The sequence below is a fragment of the Kryptolebias marmoratus genome, linkage group LG5, assembly GCF_001649575.2.
Source record: "Kryptolebias marmoratus isolate JLee-2015 linkage group LG5, ASM164957v2, whole genome shotgun sequence".
In the NCBI taxonomy this organism is placed as follows: domain Eukaryota; kingdom Metazoa; phylum Chordata; class Actinopteri; order Cyprinodontiformes; family Rivulidae; genus Kryptolebias; species Kryptolebias marmoratus.
In genome coordinates, this window is record NC_051434.1 from 2,684,606 (window position 1) to 2,696,358 (window position 11,753).

An 11,753-nucleotide genomic window follows, 5' to 3' on the forward strand; every position below is an offset into this window, starting at 1 on the left:
ATGTATATTTTATGTGTAAATGATTATATCTCATGTCCTGACTGATGGTTGATTAACCTTCTAACAATAAAAAACATTTCAAAGTTTTTCTAAACAATCTCCGTCCTCTTCCTCCCGTGAATCACGCGGACAGACACAGTTGTGTCGCAAGGTGCGCGTTTGGCAATGGGTGGTCCAAATGCGCTGTTGTCTGTGCGCCATGCGCATCGCGCTCAGGTGACCTGGATTTGTGTGGGTCAGGTGCATTGTGCTGGATAGTCAGTCTTAATTAACACTGAGATACTAGCGTGGATAAATTAGCTCATGAAAAGTAATGGAGGAACAGATTATTGCCTTTCTGGTGAAACCGGTTCTCTCTCAGTTGATTTTTTTTCAACAGGGAAACTCAGTAACATAACCATTCCAGTCAGTGTTTGTGTTGGCCCCTATTGTCATGGCTGCTGAATATATGAACGTTAAAAAGAAAAAAGGTGAGAGACTTTTAATTAATCCAACAGTAGGTCTAAGAGCCACAAAGAACATAAGTTTTTCTGTGAGGGGATTTTAGATGGTCTGTTTCTGATCTTACTGCTCCGGTCAAGGCTTAGACGTCTGTGAGACGCTGAATCCAAAAACAATACACATAAACTCAACTTAAGGAAATTTATAAGTGTATTTCTAGTCAATTGAGAACAAATGTTTTAGATTGTGGCTTTATTTGAATTTACATACAGCATAAAAAAGGTGCTAAAACCTTTAACAGTGTATTAAACCAATATCTTTGTAACACAGCAGAAGGAAACAAGTCGAAACCTGATTTGCACTGATGATAGTTTCTTTTTGATGTAGGTCAAACTATTTACTTGAAGTTACATCAGAAGGAAGTTATGCTGCTTAATCAGTTTAGTCTAAGCAGACACACCTTAGAGGGAAAAACAGAGTATCTGATATATATTTGAATTTTTTTAAAGCCATTTTAAACATAATTAGGTTAAAAACATGTGACTTCCATCTTTTTATTATTATTTAAAAGTATCTGAAGATAAGTTGACAACATAACTACAGCAACAGGAACAGGCTGTCACTAATGTGGCACCACTCTAGATGCTAAAACATTATGTAAATATAACAAAAATATGATTCTCATAGCAAATTATGCATTTAATCTTTATGAATAATAATTTATTGACAGGATAATTGCAAACATTTCTTTCCGTTTTAGTTTCCAAGACACAGTTGACAACTCCGGAGCTTTATTTAATCTTTTTGTTATAGGCTACCTGTATTTTCAGAAAGTGTTCAGTTGTTGCCATCTAGTGGCAACAACTGAACACTTCAGTGTGGAAACATTGCTTCAACAACTGAACAACTGTACATTTTCCCATCCCACTCAGCAACATTAGACTTCTTCAGATGTTTATTCAAAGTCTGTTCACTGATTCTCCACTAATGTATTTTCAGGCTCTTTCTTTATTTTTCTCCTGTTAAATAAAGGAAAAAAATTAAATATTACTCAAAATTATTAAATAAAACTACATTAATTGTACTTAAAAAGAGAATAAATACCATCAGCAAGCTGGAATCCTGTAAAAAAAGCAATATATGGTTGAAAATGGGCATGAAGATATGGCATTGATATGAGTATTTGTATGAAACTTTATGATTAAGTAAAACAGTTTTTCCTCACCATTATTATTGTTTTTTATCCAGAAGAAGACACCGGCGATGATTAACAGGAAAAGAATTCCAACAACAGCTCCAACAACAGGACCAACTGGGAACTCTGATGGAGAAACTGTGAAGAATGAAAAGTCAAATAAATAAAACAATGAATCGTAACTCAAGTTGTGCAGTTCTGAAGTGGTTTCAATGTAGGTCTTGTTTTATATGATGCATATTTTTGGCTTTAATCGTTGAGAATGTTCCTCAAAACAGGTTTAAATAAAATACACTGTTCCTGTGAAAGTCAGGAAATTATAAAGACCTTAAACCCAAACATACTAGCAATTTTCCCCAGAGAGTTTCCTAAGGACTTCCTGATTTGTCAAAAGGCATAAAAATTCAAAAGTTGATTCAACCCATAACAACCTTTGTAATAATCTTACTTTTTCCCCTGTGAAATTATACATTATATCAAATTAATAACAGCATTAGATCTATACAAAATAAACTCTAAAAAAGTAAAATAACAAAACTAAAGAAGCTTTTTGCATAAAATTCAATTGGATTATTTGTTGAATCCTGGTTTGGAAGTCTAAAGAAAAAGTTTACTAGTTTATTTGCGATTCAGCCTTGTCTTGTTGAACAATGCCTCAACGTTTATGGAAAAAATATGGTCTTGAAGGCAGCATTTTGCTCTAAAAACTCAAAGTATTTTCCGGCATCAGTGTTACCATCACAGAAATGTAAATGAAGTGTATCTCACCCCAATTTGTACGAATCAGTGCTTTATTTAGTTTGATGATTGTGTCGTCTTTGACACCCGAGAGCTGAAACACACAGTCATATCTCTTCCAGTCTTCAAGTTTGATTGATGAAATATCTAACTCAACACTCATCTGGAAGGTCCCGTCATTGTTTGGTAGGATCTCGCCTTTTTCCACGCCCTCATGAATCTCCTCTCCATCCTTCCTCCAGAACATTTCAGCTCTATCAGGGTAGAAGTGTGTAGCGAAGCAGCTGATTGGAGAGGATGGAGTCCTCTGGAGGAGAGACACTGAAGGCTTTTCTGCAGAAGAAATTTTTAAACTCAAAACTGAAACATATTGTGTTTTTATTCATATTTTCTGTGAATTAGGAATAGAAAGGGTATATTATAGTTTTGTGGCAAAAACAAAAGCCAGTGCAGGTCATTTAACTTACTTTTTCTCTGCAGAACACTCCTCCCATGGTGGACATACATCTTCAGCCAGTCGGGACACTTGTAGATGTAATAGTTTTTATTATGTTCTAATCGAGCTTTTTCTGTATCCCATTTCAGTTTGGTGATGACAGCCTGAGATTTTGGAGCAATCCATGTCAATGTCTTCAAGTCCAAGGCTATAAAATCTTCTCCATCATAACCATACTGATTAAAACCTTTGATTTCTCCAGTCTCATCATCCCACTCACAGCCATTCATTCTCTGTAAGACGTGAGGACCTTAAAGATAAACGGACACAGCAAAATTCCAGTAAGCTCAAGCATCAATTTGCAGAGGTATTTGAATTTTAGGTCAAGATAAATCAGTGTTTTGACTGATGCATCAGAATATGCCTTCGGTATATCTTCTCAATCTTAATGTTTCCAACAGTTTTTGATCGACACGACTTTAACCTGAATTTACACTCAGAGCTAAATATTTTAGTAGAATTAATTTAAACGTCAAATTTTGGGAACAAAAAAAGACATATTACCTTCAGTGTGGTTTAAACGTTGCTTCAAACCATCCATGTTAGCTCTGAAGACCTGCTGATTTCCAAGACACTTGAGAGAGTACCACTCAAGATGTTGGAGGTCATTTTTAATCAGTTCTTTCATCCACTCCTGTTTGGGTTCAGCTGTCCTAATGTTGCTGTCACAGTAACCCTCCTGAACTTCATCTACTGTTGCAGAACCCACAAACTCTGGAAAGTCGGGGAGTCCGGAAGTGGCAGTAAGGAAATATTTCAGAGAATGTCTCACTGCGGGAACAAAATTAATCGTTGATAAATTGGTTATTTTTTCCTAAAAGTAATTAAAAATACTTATTTACTAAAATATGAGTTATTGCAAATACTTTAAATAACAAAGGAATCAAACAAATTTACTACAAATCTTTATTTTTTTGCTAAAGTTATAACTTGCATATTGGTTTATAGCAAGGGATTTAGCCACCAGACCCCCCTACCCTGATGATGTTCCCCAAAAACAAAAACAAACATGACATTAAATATTTTCCATAGATTGCATCATTCACTCAGGACAGTGTTGTGCTTCTTCTCTATTTCTGTTGAGTTTGCAAATATTAGTCAACTAATAAAAAAGTGAATGAAGTTAGTTAACACTCCCACATCAATAAATCGGCTCCTAATATTTGTTGTAATGTATATTTCATAGCACATTTAAATTTACAACCATACTCAGTCTGCCATACCTTAGTTTTCCACTATGTAGTTTATTTTTATTTATGCAGCTTTAAAACATTTATAAGATTTGCAAAAGTTACATTACAAATTCTTTATTTTGCTGTAGTAAATGAATTGCCTATTTGATGACAAATTGGTGTTTACGTGATTGCAATAGGTGATTTATTACTGAAGAACCACTCCACTTCAGAAACGATAAAAGTTAAGTGTTTTATTAACAATGCTCTAAATTTGGTCTACTAATCCTCCTTTATAGGTTTGCATCTTGTAGCTTAACAGCTTCAGTTATGACATAAACCAAACCTTTAGTTAGGCTACAGCTGCATGTCACATAAGTTTTGATGGTAAAAACTGCAAGTTATATAATAACTCCAGTGACAAAATAATGTGTCTGTTTTCACAAATATCCAGGCCTGAGGCAAACACTGACGTTCAACAGTAAAAATGAAACTAGAATATGGCGCTACTCAGCAGAAAACACACTGACTACAACTAAAATAAAAGAAACAGCGTTTTTACCTGCGAATGTAACGTTGCAGAAAAAGAGCAAAGCCAATAAATTATTCATCTTGTCTGGTAGATGTGGAGTCTGAGTCTCAAACAAGAGAAATAAAAACAAAACTAAAACCTGCAAGACGAGGGCGTGTTTATCACCGAGGGAAACACAGACGCCCTCTCTCTTACAGCGAATAGCTGCGGTAGTGTCAGTATTTATATATATATATATGTATATATATATATATATATATGCATTTTATATGCAATTTCTACACATTTTGTAGATGCATTTTTTGCAACGCACATTTTGATGTAAGACTTAAAAGTGTTTGGTTTCAGCAAAAATAAAATCGAAACATCTCATGGCATTCAGAACAACAGTTAATAATTAAAATACTTTTTTTTTAGAAAATATTTTTATTGTGTGAATATTATACGGCGTTCCCACAATCAAAGTAGATATAACTGCTGATCTCCCTGACCCTAATTTACTTTCTTCAGCTACTGAAACCTTTTAACCTTATGTTTTTTGTGTATGTGGGTCACAGCTGTTTGCTTGATTGTTATGAAATGTTTTTTTTTTCCATTTTAAGAGACATATTTGTGTGATTGTAGCTCAGTCGAAAGCTTAAAGCTGTCGACCATTTCATAGAAACACAGCACAAACCCTAAAATAAAATAACAAAACTATAATGAATAATAATAACATCATCAAACAATACAAACAAGTAAACAAACAGTTAAACGGATGTTTCTCGCCGCTCAGACGAACACGTCAAAGATTGGATAAAATTAATCTCGCGATATTTCTTTTGGTCCATCATCATCCTTCTTTTGTCTAGTTTACATCACACGTAAGATTGTGTACCTTGCATTAGTGTAAACCTTTTTTATATATAAATTGCATATACGGTTACAGAGAATGTTTATTTCTGGATGATCATATATGTGGTCGCAGAAGGAAACGTGTTCTCGCGAGATTTCCCGGAGTTAGGTTGATTGAATGCCACGTCTGACTGGAAGCATCAACGTTGACAGAAATATTAGCACTTTTGCACGGTGGACAGAAAGTTGATTATTGGTGCAACAAGCCGTGATATCTGACACTATCCGGTAAGATTAAATAATTTGTTTTTTTAACCATATCCCGCTTTTATAGTGGTGATCGTGAGATCAACAAGCTAGCTCTTGGGCTGTTAGCTTGCTAGCAGGAGCCTGTTAGTGTTTGGCGAGCGGCTTTTTCTGTTTACTGTGAGATAAAAGTTGATTCTTTTCAAAGAAAGTCAGAAGGATTATCTGCTTTAGCTCTACTTTCTGCATGTGAAGCCGTCAGTAGATAAACAATCAAAACACAAAGCGAGACACATCGGATTCTCATGCCATTAATGTCCAAACATAAAAACAAAAGATACTCAGAAAATAAAGCCTGTGTTCACATCAGCTGTTTTTTTTTAACCAGAGTGTTTATTACAGTGTTGTACAGCATTAGAGTTTGTTTGCGACTCACCTAATAAACAACTTTATTGCAGCAAAGGTTTCTAAATGCTGCACAAACTTTTGTTTTTAAAGAAAAGCACCAATCAGAGTTGCTTGGTGATCTAATTGCAGTTCAGTTTTAATAATTAACAATAAAGAAAGCTCCCTGAACGAATAAAAAATGGATAGTCACATGATTGAGACAAGTTTGAAAATGCATGTAGTGACTGCTGCATTTATTCATCCTGTTAAGATTGGAAGAAAAATAAAGTTTTGGACACATTTCCAATCATTTCCAGAGAGTTTTCTTTGGGAAATGTTCCCATGAAAAGACAGTCACATTATTTCCTGACTGATACAAATACAAGAAAGCCAACAGCAAAGGTGGAGATATCAGTAAAACCTGTGAGCACTTGTCACCACTTAAGCACAATTAAACTTGTCTTCTGTAGCTTTGTTTGCTTTTGTGTCTCACTTGAACCGCGGTGAAAACAAAATAACTCAAATTGAAACTGGCACATTTAAACAATGACTCCTACCATTAGTGTGAGTTAATAAATGCTCTTTACCTTATATCGCAACCTTTCCTTGCATATCAGGCAATAAAATTTAAATATGCAAATAAAGTTTGCATGTTTAATATGTCAAATGCTCCATAAATACACATGATTAAGAAAATAAAAATACCTACTGTATACCAAGTAGTAAGATGCATACATTTCTTTTGTACCTTAGAGTTCAGATATCTAGATTTTTTTCATTTTTTTGTCTCTTTTTTTGTTACAGAGTAATATGGGATGTCTACGTGTGCTGGCACTGACACTGGTCACATCTGCAGTACTGCTGTTAGCCTGTCAATCATCCTCCGCTCACAGCCACTCCCATGGTGACCACGGACACAGCCACTCACACGGCCACTCCCACGGACAGGACGATCACCATGGACACGCTCATGGCCATGAGGGGAAGATGTTCCACGGAGCGAGCAAGTGGAGCGCTGAGGCCAACCTACCTCATCAGGAAGAGGAGCATCACGGACACGATCACGGACACGATCACGGACATGCTCACGGACACGATCACGGACACGATCACGGACATGCTCACTCTCATGATCACGGACACGCTCACTCTCATGATCACGGACACGCCCACTCCCAGGATCACGGACACTCACATGGAGCTGGGAGGATAAAGAGAGATGCTAATGGAGAGAAGAGGGATACGGTGGAGCTCTGGACACAGGTGTGCTCAGAAGAACAGGAGTATCAGTATAAATGAGTTTATCTGTCATCTCGTCTCATAAATCTTTATTTTTCATGTTTAATTTGAGAACAAAACATCAAAACATTAAAAGTTGTGACAGCTTTATTTCTTGCAGCTATATTTAGGAGGACTGATGTTCTTATTTGCAGATAATAATCCAGAATCTTACAGCATCTGTTCAGAAGACAATCTGACAAATAAACCTGCATAACATTATAATTTGTTATGCATTTAGGTTTTATATGGAAATAAATGGCATCATAATTATTTTGTTATATAGTTTTTTTAAGAACTACAAAACAAGTTTAGAAATGTTTTCCACAACTTTTTAGCTGCATTATGTGGCTTTTAGAAGCAGTTTTTGGAACCAATTAAGATAAAGCCTTTAAGATAAAATGCCATTGATAGAATTAGAGACAAAACTAAAGTAGTGAGCATATTTTTCTCACCAGTAATCATAAATGTGAACATTTGCATTTTAGTTGATCATAAGCAGTCAATCTGTTTGGCCATAATGCTACCAACGCAGCTGCCCCAAAACAGTTCTTTATATAAATGCATAATTATTTTAGAACATCTTGTAGTGGGTTTGGATAAAATATAAGCTAATCTGTTTTGACAGCTAAACTTGTGCTGCCAAACCCACATATAAATATAGCACAGCAGAGGAACTTCTTGAAACTAGCTCAAACACAAGGTTACTTTTCAGTCTTTCTATCAGGACTAGATTGTTTAGGTATTTACGTATTGCATTGTGTGGTTATTGATGCCGATTGTGACATTTTCCCATAAACGGTCTCCTCCAGCACTTGTTTTGTCTTAATACTTTATATTAACTTCATTTGACATTTTCTCCCTGCAGGAAAACGGCACAGTAGTAAACTTTTATGACTGTCTGCAGGCTATTGGAGCCACTGTGCTGATCAGTGCGGCTCCTTTCCTCATCCTGTTCCTGATCCCAGTTCAGTCCAACAGCGACCAACACCAGAACCTGCTGAAGGTGCTGTTGAGTTTTGCCTCAGGTGGTCTGCTGGGTGATGCTTTCCTCCACCTCATACCACATGCTCTCGGTAGGAACTTTACTGCTCCTTAAGATATTGATACATAATTTTTATAGGTAACAATAAAAAAAAATGTCATTTAGAAACAACTGAATGTGAACAAAGTATAAAATAACTTAACTTTCTCCCTATTTTAAAACTCTACATGGTTCTGGTCTTGTCTTCATTGAAGTGTAATCAGATAAAAATAATTTATTTTGTTCTTATAAAAGTTCAAGCACACATGTTAGTCCTTGTTGACCGTTTTATTGAATATAGATGCTCAGTCTCTGTGCATTTCAACATTTGTTTTAAATATTTGAAAGGGCACAACATCTTCAGTTTGTCTGTTTGACATTTAATTGTTGTTTTTTTCCTGCATAGAGCCCCACTCCCATCATGGTGATGGAGATCATGAACACTCACATGCAAATGAAGCCTCGGATGACCACGGCCACTCCCATGGTATTCAATCAATACTTTTTATCTCAGTGATTTGAAACATGTATCGTGCTTCCAACCAGTTCTCCCTGTCCTCTGCCTGCACAGGAGCGGCCCACGGTCACATGATGTCTGTGGGTTTGTGGGTTCTTGGTGGGATCATCGCCTTCCTGGTTGTTGAAAAATTTGTGCGTCTGCTGAAAGGAGGACATGGCCACGGGCATTCCCACTCTCACAGTACGCTGAATGAATTCATGATCAAAAATGTTCTTTTTTTGTATTCTTTTCTAGCTATTTCTCTGCTGCAGATATTTTTTTTATTCTAGTTCCAGTGGTTAACACTTAGAAGGATCTGCTGACAGACGTTTTTGGTTTAGAATTAAAATAAAAACATTATTAAAGATTTTTTCATGTCTAAAATTGGCCACCCTTCTTATACCTCACATCATTGTGTTACAATGATAATCTGGAGAAGACAAACCAATCAGCTGCTCCATGGAGAAATAATTTTTTTGTAAGAGGTCCTCATGTTGCTGCAATATGGAATTTGATCAGTAGATGTCACTAGATTCAACACATTGAACTTTTAAAGTCTGGTTACCAGCAGCATTATAAGTTATGATATTTAGCAGATGTGACTTTGCAACTTTAAAGTATTTTTGTGGTATGTTTTTTTTTTATGTAACAGCTTCTCCCAAAGAAAAAGACAGTGATGGAGAAGATGAGAAAGAAAAGAAGAAGAAGGAAGCGGCAGGAAACAAAGATGCAAAAGGGCGAAAGAAAGTGGAGAACAAGAACACAGGTGAGCCAGTCTTTGACGTTTAGTCTGATCTGATGCCAGGAAGCAGAATAAACTCAGGAGATTAAAAGAGAAAGTGTTACATCGTTGCATAATAATCTCTCTTGTTGTAATTTTTTTTATTGTTTGATTTCTATTTTTAAAAACAGATATCAAGGTGTCAGGTTATCTGAACCTGGCGGCCGACTTCACACATAATTTCACTGATGGCCTGGCGATCGGAGCATCGTTTCTGGTCAGTCCAGCTGTGGGCGCTGTCACCACCGTGACGATCCTGCTGCATGAGGTCCCACATGAGATCGGAGACTTTGCCATCCTTGTTCAGTCTGGCTGCACTAAAAGGAAGGTAGTTAACTGCTTAGACTACACCATACCACTTTATTTATGAAGCTCTTACAGTGAGGCTTACCAAAGTGCCGTACAATAAAACAAACAAGATATATAAGAATATAATAATCAAATGAGAAAATGAAAGTATTTGCTTTGATAAAATTGGGCTAAGCAAATATTGAAGAAACCAAATGGTACCTTTTGTTTTTAGTAATCTCTGCAAAGAACAAAACTCTCATATACATTTAGTTTAAAGTCATTAAAAGCTTAAAGACAATCCAGTAATTACAGTATTTTAGATTTTGGTGAATTTTCATTTTATAACCAATCTTGACTTCTTCCCTTTTCATCAATGAGTCTACTCTTCCAGAACAAGCTCACTGAAATGTTTTGCAAATGTTGGTTTATTGTTGGCATAAAACTTTAGATTTGTTTAAACTTTTTGTCTGGTGAAGTTGATCAGTTAGGATAGTGTCTGATGTGTAATCATATTTGTATTTAAGATGGTAAAATAAAAAATGTATTAATAACTGTTTAAGAAAATCTTTGGTGCTTTTTAATAAACTTTCCCTCTAAAAGGAAATACTTTTTATGTTGAAACTTATGCAGTAGTAAACGATGTAAATGCAATTTTTTAGTCAACATTAAAAAGCTTTTATTCCCTAACGTTCTCTTTTATAATATTGGTCTTAGTTAAATGAAAATAAAATTACTCTTACAATTACAAAAAAAAGCATAGAATACATGTATATAACCACCATAAAAGCAGACTAATGCTGTTCCTCTTGCTTGTCAGGCGATGTGTCTCCAGCTGCTGACAGCTGTGGGGGCTCTGACCGGGACAGCTTGCTCCCTTCTGGCTGAAGGCGTCGGCGCAGCGGCGACCGCCTGGATCCTGCCCTTCACGGCTGGTGGCTTTGTTTACATCGCCACGGTGACGGTGCTCCCGGAGCTGCTGGCGGGCCGCTCCAGTTTCGGTCAGTCTCTGATGGAGATTCTGGCCCTGCTGTTCGGAGTCGGCATGATGGTGCTGATCGCTGAATACGAGTGAGACGCTGCAGAGCGGACAGAAACTTTTACAGCACAAAAAGAGGGGGAGAGAACAGAAACTGACAGGGAAAAGATGGTTTGAGGTTAAATATGTGGAGGTTTATTTTAAAAATTGGTCACCTGTGTTGTTTTCTTTCTTTTTTTATAAAGCTGTATTTTGGAAAGACTTGTTGTGTTTTAAGCGGTTTATGGGCATTTCCCTGTTTTGTGTTTGTTTCTTGCTAAGAAAAGTGTCAGACACTTCAACAGTCTCTTCAGTGAGGACGAGAGCTGGAAAACAATAAAAACACAGATGCAGTTAATGACGTGGGTTGAATTTTTTTTTGGACATTTGTTCGGAAATTTACTCACAACTTTCACTCAACAGACGACCCACCTGAATGTGACAACTTGTTCTCTCAAATGTTTCTGCAACACTTTCCAGCCAAAACACCAAATTTTCTCTCTTTTTTTAAGTGACTGCTTTTTACTACTACATTTTTGAGTCAGAGAAGAAGTGACCTGTCCAGATGTTTCAGATTTTTGTTTGTCAATACTGAATGTCAACATTTTTTACATTCCACATTAAATGAAAGGTTGTGGCTTCTGTAGATGTGGTCAAATTGTGCATTTTGTTTACTTTCAAAAAGTTAAATTCTCCCAATTTCTATGTTTTACATTCCTACTCAAATTGTTTCTTTCTTTTTTTTCTGTTTTCCTGAGATAACTATAGAAAACACAGCTGTGCTAAACATCCCCAATAAAGGTTGATTATTTTCTAAATAAAAA

The 11,753-nt window shown here is 36.2% G+C and overlaps 2 protein-coding genes across 2 annotated transcripts; one reads left to right on the forward strand and one right to left on the reverse strand.

Annotated features, from left to right (window-relative positions):
• Window positions 1-540: 540 nt before the first annotated feature.
• Window positions 541-4,719, reverse strand: LOC108242655 (major histocompatibility complex class I-related gene protein). Its single transcript, XM_017427623.3, has 7 exons — window positions 4,605-4,719; window positions 3,375-3,641; window positions 2,842-3,120; window positions 2,405-2,707; window positions 1,667-1,774; window positions 1,546-1,563; window positions 541-1,460 (listed from the first exon to the last, which is right to left on the reverse strand). Exons 1-7 carry the CDS (start codon window positions 4,651-4,653, stop codon window positions 1,450-1,452), a joined length of 1,035 nt encoding a protein of 344 aa, XP_017283112.1. The 5' UTR covers window positions 4,654-4,719; the 3' UTR covers window positions 541-1,449.
• A 703-nt stretch (window positions 4,720-5,422) lies between these two features.
• On the forward strand, window positions 5,423-11,753 carry slc39a7 (solute carrier family 39 member 7). Its single transcript, XM_017427621.3, has 8 exons — window positions 5,423-5,696; window positions 6,846-7,304; window positions 8,227-8,395; window positions 8,750-8,830; window positions 8,915-9,043; window positions 9,495-9,608; window positions 9,755-9,951; window positions 10,732-11,753. The coding sequence occupies exons 2-8, from the start codon at window positions 6,852-6,854 to the stop codon at window positions 10,984-10,986; spliced, it is 1,398 nt and encodes a 465-aa protein (XP_017283110.1). The 5' UTR covers window positions 5,423-5,696; window positions 6,846-6,851; the 3' UTR covers window positions 10,987-11,753.

Bases quoted from the DNA above. Each gene is read 5' to 3' on its own strand.
- LOC108242655 (XM_017427623.3), bottom strand. From the start codon at position 4,653: ATGAATAATTTATTGGCTTTGCTCTTTTTCTGCAACGTTACATTCGCA. The intron at 3,642-4,604 runs GTAAAAACGCTG...TTGTTCCCGCAG, and splicing joins CTGCAACGTTACATTCGCAG to TGAGACATTCTCTGAAATAT. The intron at 2,708-2,841 runs GTAAGTTAAATG...TTTCTTCTGCAG, and splicing joins GAGTGTTCTGCAGAGAAAAA to AAAAGCCTTCAGTGTCTCTC.
- slc39a7 (XM_017427621.3), top strand. From the start codon at position 6,852: ATGGGATGTCTACGTGTGCTGGCACTGACACTGGTCACATCTGCAGTA. The intron at 8,396-8,749 runs GTAGGAACTTTA...TTTCCTGCATAG, and splicing joins CCTCATACCACATGCTCTCG to AGCCCCACTCCCATCATGGT. The intron at 9,609-9,754 runs GTGAGCCAGTCT...TTTTAAAAACAG, and splicing joins AGTGGAGAACAAGAACACAG to ATATCAAGGTGTCAGGTTAT.